Source organism: Nothobranchius furzeri, chromosome 12 (genome assembly GCF_043380555.1).
Source record: "Nothobranchius furzeri strain GRZ-AD chromosome 12, NfurGRZ-RIMD1, whole genome shotgun sequence".
Lineage (NCBI taxonomy): Eukaryota > Metazoa > Chordata > Actinopteri > Cyprinodontiformes > Nothobranchiidae > Nothobranchius > Nothobranchius furzeri.
Genome location: NC_091752.1, coordinates 3606855 through 3630483, shown reverse-complemented (window position 1 = coordinate 3630483; position 23629 = coordinate 3606855). Strand labels below are relative to the sequence as shown.

At 42.9% G+C, this 23629-nt stretch overlaps 1 protein-coding gene across 3 annotated transcripts in view; it reads right to left on the bottom strand.

Moving 5' to 3' along the window:
• Positions 1–1875: 1875 nt before the first annotated feature.
• Positions 1876–23629, bottom strand: part of si:ch211-126j24.1 (phosphofurin acidic cluster sorting protein 2) — a 90412-nt gene continuing 68658 nt past the window's right edge. For 2 of the 3 annotated variants that reach the window (XM_070542154.1, XM_054750831.2), the window contains exons 11-25: positions 21504–21587; positions 19443–19576; positions 19095–19227; positions 18897–19001; positions 18630–18736; positions 14018–14172; positions 13823–13933; positions 13220–13322; positions 12802–12834; positions 7522–7564; positions 7400–7442; positions 7104–7242; positions 6802–7025; positions 2341–2454; positions 1876–2223 (exon numbers count right to left, since the gene is read on the bottom strand). In XM_070542154.1, coding sequence (XP_070398255.1) covers positions 2108–2223; positions 2341–2454; positions 6802–7025; positions 7104–7242; positions 7400–7442; positions 7522–7564; positions 12802–12834; positions 13220–13322; positions 13823–13933; positions 14018–14172; positions 18630–18736; positions 18897–19001; positions 19095–19227; positions 19443–19576; positions 21504–21587 — 1644 coding nt within the window. In that variant the 3' untranslated portion in view covers positions 1876–2107. The remainder of the gene's footprint in view (positions 2224–2340; positions 2455–6801; positions 7026–7103; positions 7243–7399; positions 7443–7521; positions 7565–12801; positions 12835–13219; positions 13323–13822; positions 13934–14017; positions 14173–18629; positions 18737–18896; positions 19002–19094; positions 19228–19442; positions 19577–21503; positions 21588–23629) is intronic. The other variant, XM_054750832.2, reaches the window with a different exon arrangement.

The window sequence follows — 23629 nt, the reverse complement described above, 5'->3', positions numbered from 1 at the left end:
CTGCTTGTGAGAGCATGGAAAGAAAAAAAAAACAATATAAAAATCCAAAACCTATTTACATCTATAGTAAAACATGCAGAGTAACCCATATTTCAGTGGTGAATTTAAAAATACTGTCATGTCATCTAAAATAGGGTTTGTGCAAAGACACCAGGTGGCATTTCAAGTAACAGGAGCAATGAGATGGCATGGTGTAGTTTGACCGGAACGAGCAGCTTTAACACTGATGGAGTTAGTAAAATTATGCCTGCTCATTGGTCCAGCCTTGTAAGACACCCACATGCTACCTCCGGAGTAAACGGGGCGGGGGATAATACGTGGACGTTTCTCATGGCTACTTCTCTCAGCCAGCTCTGCCCAGGTTAACGCTCCTGACCAGCAGACGAGAAGAGCTGGACAGACGCACGCAGATGGTGGTCAATGAAAAACGAAGTGGTAAAAAAAAAGCCACGATGGGCTTCAACTCTTTATGACAACGCAGGGAAAAAAAAAGACTTTACATGCAGGTAGTGGTTTACATTTTAAATAAAACACCTCAAACATTTGAAGACAAAAGTAAAATGAGTCCAGATTTGAGCGACTATGAGAACCACGTGAAAGTGCATCGCAAAGAGCGGGAGACGGGCGGGCAGCAACGCATGACCCTATAGAGTTTTTGCATTGTCCACTTCATCGTTAAAGAGGAGCTCTGGAAGTATATTTGGCATTTAAGTCAAGAAATAAAGGTTTACTATTTGTGCTTTCAATTTAGTAGAAGGAGGGATTAATGATAATATGTCTAGTAAATACTTATTTACAGTCTTATTTAAAAATGCCAGTCTAGAACATCTTCACTTTATAAAACGCTAACTCCTGCAGAAGGCCCTTTGTCCAAACGTTTTCCTATCGCAAAAAAAAGGTTTCACATAACAGTAATCAGGGAGTACCATCAAATATATAATAGCACACCTACACAGACACACAGGCAGTGACTCGGGCGTCTCCACAGAAGCAGTTAAATGTCTCGGTGCGAGTCCAAGTCATCGGGTGAGACAAACTCCTTTTGTTGTGGGCTAGTCATTTTCCCTCGTGGTAATACTGACGCTCACTGCGTGGTTTACGCCGTTTACCGCGTACTTTTGTTTCTATTCGGCCAAACGTGGAGCGGTAAGTGAAAACGAGTAACTCAGTAATTCTAATACTGATCTCCACAGGGACCACAGACTCGGTTTGCTCCCAGTTTCACACACGGAAGTTTGGGCAAAGCGAGAGCTCCGGTACAAACCCACTTTGGCACATCACTGTACTACTTACTGCGAGTACGCCGGAAGCTGAACACGGGGGGTGGAAAATCCGGAGCGGGTCGCTCTGCTGCAACTAATCTTGGCATTCAACTTCTGAGTTAAAATAGGTTGTTACCCTGCTTCTAAGTGGTTGTTACTGTACAGTGGGAGTAAAAAAAACCATCAGCAGTCACAATAATGAACCGACGTGCTGAGCAGTTACAAATGTTTATAGCTACATTCACTATAGCTACCTTTCAATACCTTGCTTTTTCTTTTTAGTGTGCTTCAAAGCAACGATTCAAAAGAAAACTTACATTCCTTCCTATAAAACATGACCTTTTCCCAAAGTAAAGGGACGAGTTCGAGAACCGAGTTAGGAGAAAAGGTTCCCGTCGAGATTCACAGCAAAACTCCAAACTTTCAACACAGTCCGCGACAACCTCACACACATCACTGCACATCACCGTCACACTCCTCCGTTATCTATAGAGCAACAATAAATGTAGGATTTCACAGAAATAATAATAGAAAGTTAACAAAAACAAAGTGCAAACACAGCTGCCATTATCAAAATGTGGCAATTTGTCAAAAATCTCAAAATACCTCCGAGGCGGTAGCACAACTCTTACAAAATAGTACTTGTTCTTTTTGTAGTGTGTGTGTGTGTGTGTGTAAAAAACAAAAGTTAAACAACACCAAACATCAAAAACATCAAAGGGACGACATGAAATGTGTGTACTGAACGAGTGAGTCTGTAAGATTTCCACAGGAAAACTACGACTGCCAGAGCCTGTTGGCGTTTCTTCTAATTCTCCGGAGTGCAGCGGAGAGCCCGGAGTGGCTCACACCGGCTTCGTGTATCCAAAGATCCCCACCGGGAAGTGCTTCACGTGCGTCGGCCACTGAGCAGCGAGCTGAAAAAACTTGACATCGTTCCACTCCACACCATCAATGGTGACTGAAGATGACAGAAAACAGGAGAGAGAGATCAGCTGCAGCTGGTTAGAGATGAACCGGCAGTTTGAGCGGCCCAACACCAGGTGGCAGCGCAGCCTCATCCGTGCGCTGGTCTCACCTCTCAGCATGGTGTGCTGGTGCTTGGCCGTGCAGATCAACCTGCTGATGCCATCGATCACTTGGCTCTTAGAGTCCAGCTCTTTTTCCTTGGGCTTCTTGCTGAGAAAAATCACTAGAAAGAGCAAGAGGAGTTCACAACCTTTCACACCGAATCTCTGCGTCATTCGTTAGCGGTCATTTTGGATCCTGATGAAAACAGAACAGCTGATCTCTCATAAATTTACAAACAATTATTTACTTTTGAAGGCATGTGTGAACTACCTTTATAATATCTAACTTCTATTAAGAAACCGTTCTTCACAAAAGTATAGTAACTTTGAAAAATAAAACTTTAAAGAGCAAGTCACCCCCACATTGACGTGATTTGCTGATGAACTACATAAATGAGTGTCTAATTGTGCTGCAGACACATGTAGTGAATAATTTGGAACTTTTGTGCATCTTAGTTAAAATTTAAAGAGCAAGTCACCCCCTACCAGAGTATTACTTCACTCCCACTTCCTGTTTGAAAAATGCAACAAATGCTGTTGCCTAGCAGACCGAGAGGGCGGAGCCGCTAACGCACACACACAGGCTCACAACGACATTGTGACATCATATGGTACCAGCTAACGTTCTAGGATACCTCTTAGCCAATAGCGATGGCAGATTTAAATTCAAATGCAGTGCAGAGTTTTTACCTGTAGATGGTACAACACTGACAGTTTTAGGCAGAAAATTAAAATTTTAACTAAAATGCACTGAAGTGCAAAACTATTGACGACACGTGTCTGCAGCACGATTAGACAAGCATTCATGTAGTTTATCAGAAAAAAGGTTGATTTGGGGGTGACTTCCTCTATAAATATTCTGCCTAAAACTATCAGTGTTGTGCCATCTACAGGTAAAAACTCTGCACTGCATTTTAATTTAAATATGCCTTTGTTATTGGCTAAGAGGTGCACTATGAAGTTAGCTGGTACGTTATGATGTCACAGTGTTGTGAGTTTGTGGCCGTTTCTCAATACTCAAGGACGCTGGTGCGTTCTTGTGTACTAGACAAGTATGTTCTTGGCAAGGACACCAGAAAGTCTGTTCTACCGAGTACGGGAGGACGGCATTTGGAACAGAACCGTACTCCGTTGTGTCCTGGCAACAAGTGCTGTTTCTTGCTACAGTTAAAGAGCAAGTCACCCCCAAATCAACTATTTTTTTCTGATTAACTATATAAATGCATGTCTAATCATGCTGCAGACACGTATAGACAATAGTTTTGCACTTTAGTGCATTTTAGTTCAAATTAAAATTTTCTGTCTGAATCTGTCAGTGTTGTGCCGTTGTCGGGTAAAAACTCTTCACTGCATTTGAATTTAAATCTGCCACCGCTATTGGCTAAGAGGTATGCTATAATGTAAACTGGTACATTATGATGTCACAATGTCGTGAGTGTGTGTATTTGTTAGCGGCTCCACCCTCTCGGTCTGCTAGGCAACAGCATTTGTTGCATTTTTCAAACATGAAGTGGGAGTGAAGTACGCTTCTTGTAATGGGTGACTAACCCTAACCCTAACCCCCTACAAGAAGCGTACTTCACTCCCACTTCATGTTTGAAAAATGCAACAAATGCTGTTGCCTAGCAGACCGAGAGGGTGGAGCCGCTAACAAACACACACACTCACTGCATTGTGACATCATAATGTACCAGTTTACATTATAGCATACCTCTTAGCCAATAGCGGTGGCAGATTTAAATTCAAATGCAGTGAAGAGTTTTTACCTGACAACGGCACAACACTGAGTTTTAGGGAGAAAATTTAAATTTGAACTGAAACGCACTAACATGCAAAACTATTGACTACACGTGTCTGCAGCACGATTAGACACGCATTTATATAGTTTATCAGAAAAAAATAGTTGATTTGGGGGTGACTTGCTCTTTAAAAACAGGACCTGACATAAAAATAAAAGTCTAGTGTGTTCCTTAAATAACAAATTAACAATAAAATGTATTATTTGTATTATATTTGGCCCATTTTGATCAAAACTAATAAAATACTAGCATTTCCTGCTCTTTAATGAATAAAAAAGATTATTTTTCATCAAAACAGACCTTCGGTGCTTTTATTTTGATAGTGGGTTAACTAATTAGCATAATGAAGGATCGTGAAGAGTAAAACTCAAACACACACAGCAAAAATTTACAGTTTACACACGATTCACAAGGACGTGAGTACACAAGTTCGGACAAGTGTGCATATTGAGAAACGGCCTGTGTGTGTGTGTGTGTATTTGTTAGTGGCTCCGCCCTCTCGGTCTGCCAGGAAACAGCATTTTTTTTTTAAACAGGAAGTGGGAGTGGAGTAAGAATCTGGCAGGGGGTGACTTGCTCTTTAACAGTTTTTTGCTGATAATCTGTATAGATGAGTGTCTAATGGTGCTGTACACATGTGTAATCATCAGTGTGGCAGTTTAGTGCAACTTACTTTAAATTTAATATTTCAACCCAAAACCGTACTCATATCTCCATCTTCAGGTTAGAACTCTGCTCCACGTTTATTTAGAACCAGCTGTGGTTGAAGGCCAAGCTGAAAAACGTAACGTTATCAGCAAATGACTACGTGGCTGCACTGCACTGGTCTCCAGGTGAGGCAGCCGCACCTCCACCTGGCCCAGCCACTCACTGTGGTGGAAACATGTTTATTTTACAAGATAAACTCTTAAGGTTCCATCTAAAATCGGCGGTATGTACAGTTGTATATTTTCCGAGGTAAAGGGAACGCAGCGTGACGTCCGTCCTCCACACTGCACACCACTACTGCCTAGGGAAGGGCGGCCGCACTTGCGGGATCTACTTGTTATAAACTCAATGGTTAACAGGATGATTCAGCTTGACGGACATCTGGAGCTCGAACGTCAGAAGAATGTGTTCAGAAACTCGTTCGTTGCGCACGCCAGAACGAATACGCTCGCTTTAACGTCTGTATCAGAACCCAGAAGGTGTGTTCTGCACTCTGATCAGGGTATCTGCAGGTTTAAGGGAGCCACATTTAAGACTTTTTAAGACCTTTTTTAAGGCCACTTTGACCAAATTTAAGCTTTTTTTTTTTAATTACATTTGAGCTATAATTTCCAGCTATTGCCTAAAACCGGTGCTAACCGCGTTGCGAACGTGGGATTAGCCATCCAGTTACAAATAAACTTGCACTTCTCCATGGCGCAAGCTCCTAGCTTAACCAGCTAATGTGCTCATCTAAAAGTAGCCCCCTTTCACAACCAACTGAACGTGTACGGTTCCGCTAACGCCAATATCGTACACAAAAAATGCTGAACACTAACTAGAAAGTCACAAACATTTTGTAGAAATAAAATAATCTTGTTTATTTGGGTCTTTGGTCATTTAAGACCTTTAGAAACAGGATTTAAAGAGCAAGTCGCCCCCAAATCACATTTTTTTGGCTGATAAACTATATAAAGGAGTGTCTAATCATGCTACAGACACAAGTAATAATAATAATAATAATAATTATTATTATTAAACGTGTAGTCAATAATTTGGCAGTTCAGTGCATCTTGGTTAAAATTCAAATATTCTGCCTAAAACTGTCAGTGTTGCGCCGTCGTCAGGGAAAAATTCTGCACTGCATTTGAATTTAAATCTGCCACCGCTATTGGCTAAGAGGTATGCTATGATGTCATCTGGTACATTATGATGTCATAATGCCATTGCCAGCCTGTGTGTGTGTGTATTTGTTAGTGGCTCTGCCCTCTCGGTCTGCCAAGCATCAGAATTTGTTGCATTTTTCAAACATGAAGTGGGAGTGAAGTAAGTTTCTTGTAGGGGGTGACTTGCTCTTTAAGGATTATTTGTCATTTTTAAGGATTTTAAGGGCCTTACATTTGGAAAAGCAAATTTAAGACTTTTTAAGACTTTTTAAGGACCCGCGGATACCCTGTCTGATGGAGCAAGCAAGTACTGCAGGTGAAACATGCCCTTTATTTTATTACAGTAATAAAATTACATGAAACATGTTTTATAATTCTTCAGCTTGATTTAATTAGTTAAAAAATAAAACTACATATCTAGATGTAAAATTAAAAAATTGTATCTGAAGTTTTTGATGAGAAAAATGAGAGAATTTTAACAAAAACTCCAAAGATGAACATTTTAGGACGCAATTGTACGGAAACATCATAAAATCTAGTTCCGACCTAAAAACTTTTTTTTTTTTTTTTTTACTTATTTATTGTGATTTTGCAAATGTGGTGCAGTGGGGTACGACTAAAACCAAGATGGCTGCCAAAAACAACACATAAGTGAAAAATAGATTCAGAAGTGTTGTTTGTATTTTGATTTTAACATGGATGTTTTCTCCATTTTGTGGCACAACATGTAAATAATTCCTATCTGGGGGAAGAAAATATGTAGATTCAGATAAAACCGATCAATCCAATCGTGCCAGTTTCAGTGGCCGCTGCGTACCTTTCTTGTTCTTCTCCTTGGTGACCACGGTCATGGCCATGCTTGGTGGAGGGGTGAGTTCTCCTCCACAGGGCAGGCGGCTGACCTGCAGCGAACGGAAATTACACTTGAGGGTGTTCTTTAACCCGACGTCTCTCTTTTCGCCCTCTTTCTTCTTCTCTGAGCCCTGCCACGTCCAGTAGTCCACCTGGAGTCCCATCACTTCACTGCCCGAACATGGAGAACTGCACAGGAACGTGGGTAAAGTCAGGAGGAGAAACAAACCAGTTTTTACTGATTACTTATCGTGTGTTTGACTTTACCCGGCTCCTGATAGGGTAGTGGACACAGAGGGGGACTGTGGGGGGGTGCTCCCGATCTCCTTCCCGTACGGGCCGGATGACGGGGGAGGTGGGGAGGACAGGATGCTGGTGATCCCTCCCATCGCATCATCAGAGTCCACTGTGAAATGACAAAAAATTAAAATAGCATCAAATGGAAAAAAACAACGGATGCTTTGGACTTTTTATAGTTTCTGGATCAAAATGAAACATCTGGTGAAATTACATCATCTTTAAAATTCTGTTTTTAGCATGTTGATCAAATCTAAATGTCTTACTTGACGTTGAGAGGCTTTGCTCCACAATCCCAACTTTTACCACCTGAAAGGAAAACAACATGTTTAAGTGAGAAACACCAAAAGCATGTTTGGGACTTTTGCACGTAAAAAACAACTCTTACCCCGATAAACGGCACAAACTTCTGACAGGAGTCTTCGTCAGGGCTGTGGACAGAAAAGAGCGGAAGCTGTGAGGACGTGCTGGGACCATTTACCGCTCCAGAGGTGCAGGCCAACACCAGGTGTTCCTGAGGGGATCATGGCTCAGGGATGACTCGCACCATGTCCCATTGCAGCCCAAATGGCACATGACTAGCTCAGGTGGAATGGGGTATCGTTTCTGGGGGGGGGGGGGGGGGGGGGGTCACGGTACGATGAGATGAATGAGAGGACCGCTCCTTACAACCAGAACACTAGAGAGTCTCGTTCAGTAAAAGTAGTTAAGTATAATTACTGTATTACTTATTATGTTCCTTTGTGGAGAAAAACGATCTCAGGACTGATAGGCTAAAGGCTAGTCCCAGCACAGCCAAGACTCTCGTTTTTGTTTCCATCTCAAACACCTTCATAGGAGCTCTACGGCAATTAGGGATGGGTGCCTTTGACATTTCAATCGATACGGTACCAATTCCTGGTTTCTACGAATCGACACCGGTACTTAACGGTACCAATTTTTGATACCTTTGAGTGCTTATTAATTATTTAAATCGCTTTATTTATTAAATATAGATATTTTTTCAATATATACAACTGTTTGTAGTTTTTCATTGTAGTGTTGTACAAAATTCTTCAATATGAAAACCTTTAACAACGGTTTCTAAATGACGCAAAAACAAAACCGGCTCCATGGACTCCTAATCCTCTTCTAGGCCCTCTGGAATAACTCTGATGAGGAGACCATGTGTTATAAACTACAAATGAAACTAAAACTAACTTTGATACCATACAGCTGTTTGTATTTTAATATTTTGGTGTTTCACAAACTAAACCCAGCTCCATGGACTCCTTTCCCCTCTGGACAAACTGTGTGATTGGAGGGTGGGGGTGGGGGGGGGGTGGGGGGGGGTCCTTGTAGTTTTATAAAGGTACTAATCACACCGAAGCAAACATCTTATTTACGGTGCACTTTCATTCCCTTTGCCATTCTTTTTAGGGATGGACAGCATATTGGCATCAATGTCGGTATCAGCCGACGTTAGTCATTTTGTAACATATCGTATCGGTTCTATAAATAAAACCAGGTTGATAGTAAGAACCCAGGATTTCCCCCAGAAAATGAGTTAAGCCTGGCAGCTCCGGCCATCGGGGGGGGGGGGGGCACGCTTCATCCCGCAGCGCTCCTCTGTGAGAGCGGGGGTGGGGTGGTTGCTGTTTCTCACCAGTATCACCTGATACTGATGGAGGGCTCTAGTTTCGTTGCGCCGTTCGTGTCAGCGGACAAGGTAGGGTCAGGGAGGGGGCGGGGCATGACGCTTAGCCTGGCGGGTGGGCAAGCAAAGCCTGGCGGGCCGCGTTGCTTATACAGCGCTGGGGGAAACCAATATTTTTTCCATCTCGTCTCTATTTGTTTGCCTGTTTCAGAGGGTGGGGTGGGGGGTGGTGGGGGATGTGTAATTGTTTAGTCGTGTGAACAGTGAATGAAATAATCTCAGAAGCGTGAATGTGTCTGTTGTGTGTACATCGTAACGTAAATTCAGCTTTAATAATTTTCATTTTATACAAAATCTGCTGATTTTAGAAGTATTAACGTCAGCATATCGGTTATCGGCCATAACAGTGATCTTAATATCGGTATCAGCTCAGAAATCTCATGTCGGTGCATCACTAGTTCATTTTCAAACAGTTTATTTTTCCTACTCGGAAGTTGGAATAAATTTCATTATCTGGAATAGAAATAAATGCATCAAACGCATTTAACATCAAACACAAAGTTTACAGTTTGTGGGAACGCCATCGTCCAGAACACGAGAGAATACCGGTCCTTAGAGAGTAGCTGTGTCTGAATCCAGAGGCGGTTTCCTTGTGAGAACCGGTCCTAAGTGGTCCACGTAGGTCGAGTTCTTCTTCGACCATTAAAACCGAAGTGAGCAGCGGTGAATTTGGATGGTATTCCCGCCCTTACCTCAGAGTATGTTTTGTTGCCTAGTAACAGAGACTGCGCTACAACGTAGTTAAAACTAAAATAAGCCTTGCCTCTTTTAGTTTGCCCCCCAGCAGCTGTGGCTACATTGTAGCTCATCATGAACGTGTGAATGTGTGTGTGAATGATACACTGTAGTGTAAAGCGCTTTGGAGTCCTCTGACTCTGAAAGGCGCTATACAAGTATAAGTGTCGGGTCACCAACTCATACGAGTTTTTTTTTTAAGTTTTTTTTTTTTGACAAAAATATATTTAAAGAACAAATATGCAAATGAAAAAAAAGCAATACAACCTCTTTCCTTCTACTGCCAGATAATAAAATACCAACAATTAAAACTGTAACCTTCTCCAGTTTCATCCGCCATGATTATAAGAACAAAAATCTCCGGTTTGGCCCACAATGAATCCTGGGATAGCCTTCACATAAGAGGACACGCTGGACCCGCCCTCGAAAGTCAGGGTAAACGATGCGACTCGAGTATCCTTCGATTTCGGACAGCCTTTCACTTCGCTGTAACATTGGCCTCAAAATGCGTACTGGAAAGGATGCGGCTGCTGGATACACACTCAGTAAGTGAGCTAGCCCTTTAGCTAACTCTCTCTCGGATCAAGATTTACAGGATTTTCATTATCTGGATAGAATTTACTTCTAATGCGATGTGAAACTTTTCTTACCCTTAACAGCAAAATGTTGCATCCTGGAAGTCCGCATTATCCCCCTTTCCATGAAATAATACTACATTTATGGCAGTTTTACAGTTTATAAAATAGCATTTGCATGAAAGTTAGAAGGTCTGAGCTGCTGACAGTAGGGTTGTCACGATACTAAAATTTCAAACTCGATTCGATACTGGGGAAAAAAACTCGATACTCGATTTCGATACTATTTAAAAACACCAATTTATTGAACAAGTTTATTCAAAAAATAACATTCCTCAATTTATATTGCAAAAATTAAATGTTAAGAATTAAGTGTATTAAGTGCTTAAACCTTTTCAAGTATCAGCATTTTTTAAAACATGCATACAAAAACTGGCGAAAGTTAACACTTTAAAATTTAATCGTGAATTGTCTCACTATATATACACTATTTGCAGAGTGATGTTTTGCTGCTTAAACTCTGTTTAAGGTGCATTTTTGTCATAAGATGTAATGCCGTATGTTTTGTTCTGTACTTTTGAACAACTCTGTTGGTCAATAAAGGGAGAAAATGAATTTCTCCTCAGTAGGACAAAGGTACATCTACCGGTAATCTCAATAAAAACTGATTGGCGCACGGCAGTGACGTCATTAAAAGCGCCGGTTAGATTAGCCGCGGCTAGTCTGTTTACGCCTAGAAATCCCAGACCCGCTCCAAACGAACAGGGGAATCACGTTAATGATTCCTAACAAAACCTTTCGACATGAAGATGTTTTGGTGCAGATAATGTCTTATTTCGAGGCTGCACCATGGGTGCCCGTCCGCACCCGTTATATGGATATACGCTGACGGCGATTCGGCGATGGATCTAAATACCCCGGGGAATCCAAGTAGCACCAAAGTTGTCAGCGTGAGTAAACAAACGTACTGCATGCTAGACATTAAGTCTGGGTTGCAATAAACGGGAGTTTCCTTTAAGCACATAAGCGTGAATATACAACTACGTGTCGGACTTGGTATGCTAATTAAGTTGGGCTGTGAAGCGCCTCCCAAATTTGCTGTTTATGTTTTTGTTTATTTATTAGGCAGACAAAACTTGGATTGGAGACAACTCGCGTGGGAAATTGCAATGTAGCCATGCGTCTTCTTCTTCTTCTGTTTGTCTGGGAGGCGGAGGCTGCTTTACGGCATCTGGCTGTCGTGCGTGTCGGTGTACTTGAAGAAGGCTGTGTATAATAGTCCATAATATCGATACCACAGGGATGGAATATCTAATTTAGATACCACTTTCAGTATCGATTTATATCTAGGTATCGATTTTTTGACAACACTAGCTGACAGACCCATGGTCTTTGGACTAGCCGTTAGCTCATCAGTCACTACAGGTCATTTTACGAGTCGCTTGAAGACTCATGTTTATCGCTTGGCTTTCATATAAAATGGTTTCTAGATTCTTACCTTCTCCGTTTTATCATTTTAATCAATGTTTGTACTCTGCTTTTATTATTCTCCGTCCTTTTATGGTTTTCATGTCACGTTCAGCGCCTCGGTCTTCCGTAAAGGCGCTTTACAAATAAAATGGTTGATTTAATGATGCAGGACGTAAACTTTAATCCAAAAAGTCAGAATGTTCCTTCAGTTCTTGTGATCAGAAATCAGTGATTGTATAAAGCTGATCTCTAACAGGTAGCACGGTCTGAAGCTAAACCTGCTAGAGATTTTACTTTAAGACACAGCTTGCACATGTTGTAGCAACCAAGCAAAAGCCTAGAAGAACTTACTGAGAAAAGGTTTGAACAACAATTATATAAAAGCCAATAACTTCACTGCAAACTGGTTAATGTTAGCGTTCATTTATGAGTTACATTCTTCTGGGAAGTGTTTGTTTGTTAGTAGACGGTGGACTTTGTGTGTTTCAAGATGATCAGAAATCACGAAGCGACACGTTTCTATTAATGTATTTGTTATTTTTGTGTTTTACATTTATCTTTGGAAAGCTTCTTATTTCCTGTTTGTTTTTCCAGATTGTGTATTTGTGTGCAATTTATTTAACATCTCAAAGTATCTCATTCTGACCAATTAAAAAAGACAAAAAAAAAAAGACGAAAAAACAAGATTTGAAATAATATTTAAAAAGAGGGTTTTGCTTATTTATTTTCTACCCCAAAAAATAAAAAAAGCAATAAAAGGGAAAAGTTCAGCTACACGTCGATGATCATGAAGGTAAGAATGGATCGGAATGTATTATTATTTTGTTTTTGTTTTGTTTTTATTTTAACGTAAGCCAACTTCAAACTTCTAAAGATGGCGCCGTGTACATTTAACCTTTTAGATGCTTTTAGGGAACGGAGCATCGGTGTTTAACAAAGTGTGAGTGCAACGAAACAAGCGCCTCTTGTGGCTTCGCGGCTTTGTGAATGCTGATTTTCAGGGTTGTGAGGCAGATCGTTTCACAGCAACAACACAGACAACAAAACAAGAACCAAAAACCACACCAAACCAGAGAGACGGTCAGAACACAGTGAAGTCGAGTGTGAGGAGAACTGTTAAGGACACGGCGAGAAGTTCAGGCCAAATGGAGGAGGAGGAAGGGCAAAACAAAAAGAAAGTTCAGTTAAATACCTGATATAAAAATCAAAATACAAACTTCTTTTCCTTGAAAGCAAATCAAAAAGGGGAAAGGGGGGGAGAAGGGATGCAACAGCATTAAAACGGTCATACCTAGAAGCTTTTAACCAACAGGACGTCTTCAACGCAGAAGCTAAATCCTTCTCTGCTGGACTCATTTACTCAAGCACCTGTGTGTGTTTGACTAAAACGTGTTTTCTCGGACGGGTTATGACAGAATAATCAAGCGTGAGGCTTTTAAATATGAAACCAAACGACAAACCAGCCTGTAGAGTCCTTCAAACACACGATTCATGCTGATTCTAACCTGCACTCGTCCAAGACGTTCACAGGAACCAACGGTCCGAGCACAAGAAGCACAAACATGCAAACGGACGTTAATCATACGTGTGAAATAACTTCAGAGTTTTACCTCTTCTGCTTGTAGGTGAGCATCGCTTCGGAGATGGGGAACTGGTGGGACACGTTGGCACCGGCCAGATACTGAACGATCCGCCCTGCCACGTCGATGTTGTCTGCAGAGAGACACGCCTCTGTCGATTAGCGTCAGATCAACAGCCGATTACTAGAAAGCCTTTCTGATGGAGGAAGGAACGCAGAGATGTCATCAACAAGTGGTTTAAGTGGGCCACACAATGCACGCACACGGGAGTCTATGTGAGAAGAAATGCTTTTTGGAAAGACAAACTCAAAGCGTTGGTTGTAGACGATTCAACGCGTGTGACTCTTCTACATGTGAGGAATAAATTGCGGTAAATCAATCCCCAAAGACGGAAACCTACGGACTTGTTAGGAATGAAAAGGCGAGTGGGCATGAAGCGTTGGTGTAAAGGTTCAGGCAGAATCATCGCGGGACGAGAAAAGACCGTCTGCTGCAACCATGAGAAATTATTTTTTTCTTCATCCGCCTGTGACTCGTGCTCTGACCCAGTTTCTTTCCCTTTCAAGTCAGCTGCACATTATTAGACATGCAGACTTGCTCTTTCTGCCAGCTAGCAGAGCGAACGAGTCCCACCTGACGTGGGCCGCTCCGTCCTGCAGAACAGCTCCCTCCACGCCGTGTCCATGAAGATGCTGTTGAACCGGCTGTCAAAGGAAGCCACGTACTTTGCCAGGGGATGGGAGCCTTCACACAGACGAGAGCAGAAAAAACCTTTAGAGATGAAGCAGCTCTAATAGTTGAACGTGTCTCGGGCTGGATTTGACCTACCGATGGGAATCACCAGAAAACGGATGTAACTGAGCCAGTCGGGGGTCTTGTTGGCCAGCTGCTCCACGAAGAACCTCAGGACGGTGCTGAGGTAACTCTGGTCGCCTGCCACCGCCACCTTTATTGTTGGGGGTGTCTGTGCGTTGCAGTTACAGCTGCAAGGGTTAATACAACGAAAGGATGTGAGGAATACATATCAGATGTTTGAGTTGAAAATGTTTCCAAATATTTCTGTTTCAGACCCTGAAAGCGTGCTGGGTGATGTGCACAAGCAATGCCAATTATCCCAATTAAATTTTATTAGAGCATCACGTCACTTCCTGCCTCTTTAAAAAAACAGACAAGCAAAACCTTGTCCCAGGACAATCCAGACTTTTAATAGAATAGAATAGAATAGAATAGAATAGCAAGCCCAAGGCCTGGAATAGACTCGCTGTTTAACGAGTATGCATGTTTAAAATGGCTGCCTCGCATAACTTACGTTGATTTGAAGAGTTTTTTGTGCGTGTCGCCTGAAATTGGCGCGTTGTGTTTGCACGCTGCAATATACGAGTGACCAGTAGGCGGAGTTGACAAAATGAGTGAGACACAGTCGCCATGGTCTCTGGTTTAGAGGCCTTTCATCGCTGCTGCCTTTAAATTAACCAGTTACTAATCTCTTCTAATGATGCTAGGGGATGTAAGAAAATATTGATATGGCAATACAGTGATCCCTCGCTACTTCGCGGTTTGTTTATCGCGGATTCACGACTTCGCAGATTTTTTCTTTGGAGCCTTATTCAAGGGAAATTCACCGATTCGCGGTATTTTTCTATGCGAAATATCAAGAAATTCCTGTTTTTTTTCCCATCAATTTCATCATAAAATGCACTTTTTGTAATAAAACTATAAAAAAAACAAGTAAAAATACAGTACTATGTAAAGGGAGGGTTTTAAAAGTCTGAATACTGAATACGTACCTGTTAAATAAATACTGTAAATATGGTGTCCCTACTTCGCGGATTTTCACCTATCGCGGCCAGGTCTGGAACGCAGGTCTACCGCGATAAACGAGGGATCACTGTATATTGTGATAATTTTTCCTGCGATATATCAATATTCAAAAGCCGTGTATCGAATTTTTTGAAGAATTTACATGCAAACATTTGTGTATTTTCTTTTCTTTTGGTGCAATTCAAACACCGACCACTAGTTGGCAGCAGTGTGTAATGGGTTTGGTTTCCACCACCAAAATGTAAACCCCTCTATCATGGTTATCATGTTAAACATGTTACGTATCATTTTAGACTGTTTAATGAATTTTCCTACAACAAGTTCAGTCTAAAAATATTGCAAATATTGTCTGGCTGAATGTATCGCAATATTTCGTATTGTCTCCCCCGTATCATGACACGTACTGTATCGCCACAATTTCACCAATACACAGCCCTAATAGATGCCATGTTTATTTTGGCTGTACCCACAAAATGGTTCTGTATCAGGTCTGAGTTCACTACTGTGCCCCCTAGTGGAACACTCCAGTACTACATGCAGGGCAGCAGCAAATGTGTGAAAAAGCTAGCTTAGCTCGCAGCCATTTTTTTCTTGTTCTTCTTGTCTTGCCTGATGCCGTAAATTTGGTGAGATGAGAAGTTGGGAGTCCTCGGGGTACATTCACACAAATCCTGAAGTAACTTTTGCCGCCTGTCCAAAATAAGTGCTCTCTTGGCATCAAAATGTGTCTTCAAGATTCATGGATTATATTTGTTAAATCTATGGCACATATCAAACGGGATCAGGAAATACCTAATTGCTCCGTAGACTCCCATTCTTTTTTTTTTGGCAGTGGGGAACCCATGGTCCGGAAGTAGATGGGCCGGCGTGACTTAGGCTCTCTATTGACCCTTTGCACATGACGTCACGCCACTCATGTGACCGCCCCCTTCGCCATGATGGACGGCAAAAAGACCGTTTACACCCATAGAAACTCCAGTGAAGCTAGTCAAAACAAGCCAGTTTGTAGCCTTTTATCGCTTTTATTTAGTTGATTTGACAGTAAAATGGTTTTAGCTTGCTGCGTGGTTGGCTGCACTAACAGACAAGGACGTAAACTCAACTCGTTTTGTTGTTTTAATAACTTTGATGGAGACTGAGGACGGAGATGAACCGCAGCGATCAATCAAGCGGACTAGCAGGCCTCAGATTTGCAGCGAACATGTTTTTACCGGGTAAGATTAACGTTCATTTATTTCACGAGGAAGACAGGGACAGGGATAAATGTGATGTGTTTATACGAGTTATTGATAATCCTGATGGATGGATGGTATTTCACCACGGAGGCTGCGCTCCGTCCTCTGTAGTGTAAAGTGAGATAATTACTAACAATATTAAAGCTCCGATGTATAATTACGTGTGTTAAAATGACGTTATTTATTTATGAGCGTCGGCGTTCAGAGATCTTCTCATTCCGGTGTGAGAGCAGCAGCTGAACCCGGTAGCACCACCAGCAACAGAAGCTGGTAGGGATCCGGACTTTTTAACAATCAGCTTTGGTGTAAAGTGAAACGCTGTTTATAACATAACGTTATAAATCCAGAGGGGTGAATTTAGGCAAAGTCAGCAACATGTTTACATCGGTGAACAGCTGCAGAGAGAAGGTAAGCTAACGTTGGTAAGCTAGTTAGCATACCGCTCTCTATGAGCCCCGCTAGATGCGCTACCCCTTCTGATAACTGAACTGGGCATGAACTAGTTGAAGGAATGCTGGAGGAGTTTTGTTTTGATCGCAAAAACAATTTCAGGCTCTACTTTTCCCTTTGTTTAGTACTCGTGTCGCTCACTGTTTACATGCTTTTGCCATCCAGCATGGTGGACCCACGTGATTAGGTGACGTCGGTGCAAATGGTCAATAAAACAGTCCGTTATTGTTGTTATACCCAACAAAATTACAGCAAAACGCCAGATAGAGCCACACTTTGCCTTTAGAGTTATCTGGATACTGAACAAAGCTGTACGGAGTTTTTAGGCGGTGTCAAAGAACGGGGTAAACTGGTCAATCAGCACACAGCTCATTTTACATTTATGTCCTACCTGAGTGAGCGGGGCAAATCGGTCTTCCCTTAGTCATGCTTTTTGGGGGGGGTTGGGTGCCATTTATCAGGGCTCCTGGGCCATTTTGAGCCCCAACAAAGTTTCATATGTTACAAAGAGCCTCAAAGAAGAGTTTCCTGCCGTAGAACAAAGTTGTTCTAGAACCTCTTTAAAATGATGAAACTTGTTAAAGGTAATGCGAAGGATCTTTTTCTTCATCTGAACCATTGGTCAACATAACTGTCAATCATTCTGGTGAACCATTCACGCAAGGTTCCTGGGCAGTCTTCACTTCCAGTGCATGCACATTCTGTTTATGTGTAGAGCGATAGCCTTCATTCCTCGCCGTTCTCGCCGGGTTCTTTTGAAAATGGCCGAGAGTTTTTGCAAGTCCGCGATAAGAAGAGAAAGACCTCCATAGTGAGGAAAAACACCCGAGTTTTTTAGGAGACTCTTTACAACGATGGCGTGCGCTGAAAGCGAAGGTTGGGCTCCCCACAAACACCTCTGTCACCAGTTTTCTGCTCGACAGGTGAGCTAAAGTTTGGCCTGCTATTTGGAGAAATGAATTTCAGATTACGGTTCGAAGAAGTGCTGCAAGGTGGCCGCCATTTGTAAACCGAGCGTGCACGAGGATAACCAGGTGTTCTCTCTCATGCACTTATTTTATTTTTAAGTGGAGGCCAGTTCTTTCCTGACGTTCAGAAACATCCTCCGCATTATCTTTAAACCACACATGTTGAGATCAGAGACCGGTAAAGGTTGGTTAATGCTTGACGCGTCCGCGAGGTCCGCACGGCTCCGCGCGGAAAAGTTGCTTCATTTTGCGTCATTTTAACAACCACGCCCCTCCACCGCGTCTCCGCACGGCCCAGAATTTCCGCAACGCGCACCTAGGAAAATTTCTAACCACGCGGACGGATGGAGGCGGAAAAACATGGCGGACCGGCAAGAACTAGTATGGCAGAGGTTGGTAAATACAGACATTTGTATGATTCAGCTCTCAGAGATCACCGTGATCAACATGTTGTTAATAATTCTTGGAGAGAAATAGCTCGCACTGTCGGAAAAGACGAGGACGCTGTTAAAAATGCTGGAATGCCATGTTGTAAACAGTAATTTTTACTTCTACTATGGTGTAGTGTTGGATGCATGCCGTAGAGCTCCATGCTGCCCCCTACAGTTTGGGAGAATAATGGCTCACCGCAGAGACGAGCCGCATGAACCATAAACGCTGCGAGTTGTGAAGCGCGTTCCATCCGCGAGCCGCATCATCGCGCGGAAAGTAAATGCGTCAAGCATAAACCAAGCTTTAGGGATTTAAAAGGCTTGAAAGCAACCGTAGAGTTGACTGAAGAGCAGAAGGAAGCAGAAATAAATCATTTATCGTGCGTAAGAGAGCAGATTCTCAAACAATGGATGCTGAGGCAAAAAAAGACCACTGAAAACACACACTCGCGAGCACGCATGCACACACACAGCGGAATGAAAATCAGCCAGAGACGGCCTCTAATGCATGCGTTCATGTATGCATGTGACTCACAATCTCTGGATGCGAGTGACGATGGTGTTGAAGGCAGCCTGAACATCGGCAGTTGAGCAGGTGGAGACAATGGGCTGGCCCTGTTCATGGAGCAAGTCGGCTACATACTGTACAGAAACAGGGACACGAGGGATTGACACGAGGAAGCAGCGACCCCAACAGGATTAAGACCCGATAAACAACAACAAAACTGGGTCCCGCTTTTGTCTCTTTGTGCCTAAATGAGTAAATGTTCACTCATGAAAGTAAGCAGGATTTGTGACACACTTGTCCTTGCCACTCCGTGGTGTTGATGAGAATGATGCTCTCGGGCAGGCGTTCGTCAGAGATCAGGATCTGGTTCAGCTGGTCGTACACCGACTTTCTGGGAACCTTGGAGAGAAATCCAGAGGCACAGAGTCAAACGCTGACATAAACCCGCGCATTCCCACACAGAACGCATCGCCGGGTGCGTGCGAGCTCTACCTGTGCTATCTGTCGGGAGTCTGGGGAGCACTCGCTCTCCATGCTGCTGGTCCTGTCGCTCTGAGCCTTGGAGTTCTGTCGGTCTTTCATGGAGGTGCTGCGAGGACGTCTCTGCAGACGGTTCTCCACTTTGCTGCGAGCAAAAAACACACGTGGCTTAAAAAACACGACAGGAAGAGAGCAAGGAAGTTAATAAGCTAGACTCAAGAGGATGATAAAAAGGGAAACGTATTCCAAATGACGGGTCAAAGACACTAACTCCGGTCCAGCTTATGTAAAACAGATGGTAACATAAGGCGGAACGTACCTACCCGTGATTATTTCTAGATTTAGTGATTAGCCGTTTACCTTGGAGACATGTGGTTCTGCGACTCGGTTTTGCAGAGTTTGCCAACCGAGCTGGTTATCCGTTCAGCGCTGACATCCCAGCTAGTTGCCTCTCCTGCTGTGGGACCGCTGTTCTCCGGTTCCGGCTCCTGAACCTAAACAGGATAGGTGACATCAAAGACATGCACCACGGTCGGCTTAACCAGTGAACTCAGAAATCTTTTTTCTTTCCTCAGCCAATGGATGCAGGAAGCAGCAGATATAAGCTGTAGATCTACATCCAGTAGCTATATTTAGAGTTTTATTAAACTCTCCCCATTGGTTCATGAGTCAAACAGGTGCAAAAGGAGTCATTCACCCATTCTTTTCAGTGTGGTCTCCAGTATGAATGAATGCCGTGTGAGTCGTTTGCTGTGTGAAAAAAGCTCTGGCGCTCCTGTTTCAGGGGGTAGAAACGAGTGGAAGGAGTTGGGGGTGGGTAATGATGGAATTAAGAGTCTTATTCATTAATATTAGGGACGTGCAAAGATCTAGCCTCTGATTGGCTAAAAGCAACACAACTTTTCTGCTGCCTTTGATCGCTTTTTGCGACGTCGATGTTTTACCTCCACAAATAACATAGGTCTGGGTGTGTTCCGCCATGATGTTAAAGTCCCATCAGCCGTCACACACTAGAGAAATGTGCTCTTCGCATTTGACCCATCTCCTGGGGCAGCGGTGAGCTGCAGACACGGTCGTGCTCGGGAACCGTTTGGTGGTTTAACCCCCCCAATCCTACCGCTTAAAGCTGAGTATCAAGCTAGGAGGCATCGGGTCCCATTTTTAAAGTCTTTGGTATGACCCGACTGTGGGTTTAAATCCAAGACCTCCAGGACACAAAAGACCTGAGAAGTTTCCGGAGCCTCTGACCTGGTGAGGAACTGAGCTTAGCGTCGGAGGCTGAGATAATGACACAAGCCTACTCTGGTGGTGTCTTAGCCGGTGGTTGGGGTAACACGGCTCCTGTAGCATCAATGACCTCCGTTTGGGTGAGCGGAGCCGAGACGGCTGGTCCGTGCTCAGAGGAGGGGCCACAGCTGGATGAACAAGGCCAGCCTGACCCAACACCACGGAAACGACGACAAATGCAACCAGCCTTTTTTCCCTGTCCTCATCAGTCAGCTCGTCCAGCATGGAGCGGTTCGGTCTGCCTTACTGATCCATTATGGACGACCGTGATGTTTGTTTTGCCTGCCCTTGCATACCGCCTCCCTTGTTGCTTCTGCTCAGACACGTGGGAGGATGGAGCACGAAGGAAAGCGTGTAAAAGCTTGAAAGGGAATAAATGTGAGGAAGAGATGACTCCTAGGGTGTTAAACTCGACTCCACAGAGGACTGAAGTCAAAAACATGGTTTGAGTCGAGGAACAAACTTCGTATTTATTAAAAAAGAAAACAGATGCTGAACTTTTCTGAGGTCAAATTATTTATTGACATGAACTCCACTTTTCTCAAGACACTTTCTGTAAGTCTGAACAAAGGCTGGCTGATGGGTTATCCTCATAAGAATAAGGGGAAACATCAATGTGAATTTATATGGCTTTATTTTCCATTAGCTGCTTTGATCTGAAGGCCGTTAAATCCCTCAGTGATGTCAGAACATACGGCTACTTTCATTAAACCAGAGACAGAAAAGGAAAATTAAGAGGAGTTTTGAAGATTTTCCACTAATCTGGTCAAACCGATCACTTCCTTTCCTCATTTCACTGGAACAGACGCTGTGATATAAATAACCCCAATGATATTTTTTTATTAAACAAAGAAGCATCATCAAACACAAGCTTGTTTTTAAAAACGTCTTCCTAAAACCAGGATATGATTTCCCATGAGAACAGGCTTATGGCCCCGGTCCAAAAACAAACATCTCTTATAGAAAAGCAGAACATTCGGTCATTAAAGCGGCACCAGCGAGGGTTAGTTTAGACTCTGCTTTTATAACGTTCTTTGTGAACATCCTTCTGTGGTCTGTTTCTGTCAGTGCAACACTTGACCATCCAGAAACTCCTTCTGGGCCTCAGGCGGTGTTTAGTTTAAAATAACATACCCCTGCAGTTGTGTCTGCCACGCTGTCATCCTGAAATCGACCTCCTTGCACTTTACATCTGTCCACGGTCAGCAAATCTCCGCTCTGCAGGGTAAACACACATCACTTTACTTTGTTAGAAAATCTAAATGATTCAGGTTGAAGGTACTGTCTTCTCACTTCAGGATGCCTACTCAGGAGGTAAAAGTGGGGACTAGAGCTGAGGAAAATAATCAAATAATGGATGCATGGGGATGCGGACATAAACGACTCTGCATCGTAGAAGAGTACGCCATAATCGATTAGAGTGGAATGTAGTTTTGTTTTTTTAACCACGGCACCAGCGCAGCATCCAAAGCTGTCAGAGTGAGCGTCCTCCACATTTACCAAGTGGTTCCGCCTTCATGTGGTACTGCAGGGCTGAGCGCTGGAGTTGTAACCTGAGACCGAACCGGAACCGAATCAGCCCGACCGGTTCTGTTGGACTTGGGCCGTGAATTAAGTTAACTGAGCGGGTTGTCACGCGGCGCGCTCCGCTCGCTCGATCAGCGACTGAGAGAGAGAGAGAGAGGATGGGAGGACGCTCCTCCAAACCGATGCTCCAAACACGCGTTATTATTTTCATAATTTAATTATTATTTCTCCTGGAAGCGCTCAATCAGACCGAGTGCTGTGATGTCGGGAGATCCGGTCTTGGGGAGGGGGCGGGGTCAATGATGGCGGCTGCAGCGTGATCGTCTGTCTCTTTTATTTAGGGACACGGAGAAGTTAAAAGGAGAGAGAAATAGAAGATAGAAGTTCTTGTTCCACTTTATTCTTTTGTTTCATGAAGATAAACTGATGTTAAATTCAGCTTAAAGAGAAACTGGGAGGAAGCTTTGGTTCATTTTAGGTTACAGGAGATCTTGTTTCCTATCTGCTCCTCCAGAGACAGCATGGACATGAGGGTCACATGGTGAGGGTCACACAGGAAAGGTTTGTAGTTAGCTGGTTAGTGAAGGAGATCCATCAGCTGGGTAATGTAATCCTAATCCAGCCCACAGCCTTCTGCTGGGGTTATTATCAGAAAGAATAAAACACACATCTTAAATATTTTTGGAAGTGTAGAATTTGTTTTATGTTTTATTATTTTCTGCATCAAACAGAACTTGATTCATTCTCCAACATTTCAGAAATGAACCACTGGGTTCAAATAAAATAACAAACTAAGTCAAACATTTCATTTGGTGTTATTTCTGACACCCTTCAACTGTGGCATAAATATTGGACTCTAGAGCTGCTCAGAGACATGAAACACTCATATATGAACCCATTATGTATTTTATTATTACATTATGTGTCCTGTAGGTTTTCAGTACTTTTTTAGATTTTGTGAGTTTTTGCTAAGCGTGTTTTTCTCAGCCTGAGGCGTGGTGTTGAACGAGGAAACAGATGCTTTACTTTGTTAAATCTTCTTAAATGTTTAAAATGTTTTGTCCTAACCTGTTGTGAATGGAGAGCTTTTGAGGGATGGCAGGTTGTGTCAATTACGTTTTAGATAAAAAAATAAAAAACAAAAAGCAATTATCTGACATCTTCTATTTATCGATGAAAACAAATCAATATGAAATAATCGGGATGCATTGGGATATCGAATCGAATTGAATCGTTGACCCAATAATCGTAATCGAATCGGGAGACAAGTGAAGATTCACACCTCTAGGTGGGAGAGGGTTTTTTTGCAGTTCAAGCAAGCCATTTGTGTATCCAACGATCTGTGCGCCAACCCGGCTCTGGCTTCACTTCCTGTCTAGCTGCTCAAAGTGAGAAAGTGCGATTCGGGCACATGGAGGGGTTTGTGCCAAGGGGAGAGGGATGCTCATAGGATGGATGGATCAGGAGCCAGTCATTAAGAACGGGACAATCTCTACATTTCAGAGGTGGTCAAGCGTATTTATCTTTCTGCAAAAAGATTAATTTATTGATTTTCATCAGTAAGTGAAGAGCATCTCAAGCAATATGGCAAGAAATGCTTCAGAAAAACATCTCCTACAGCACCATCTGATTTACTTCATCATCGTCTTCTGGTGTATATGTTTATAAGTTCTGTTTGTCCACAAGAAAATGGACAGCGCAGCACTGTGAAATCCTTTGGACTATTTTATTAC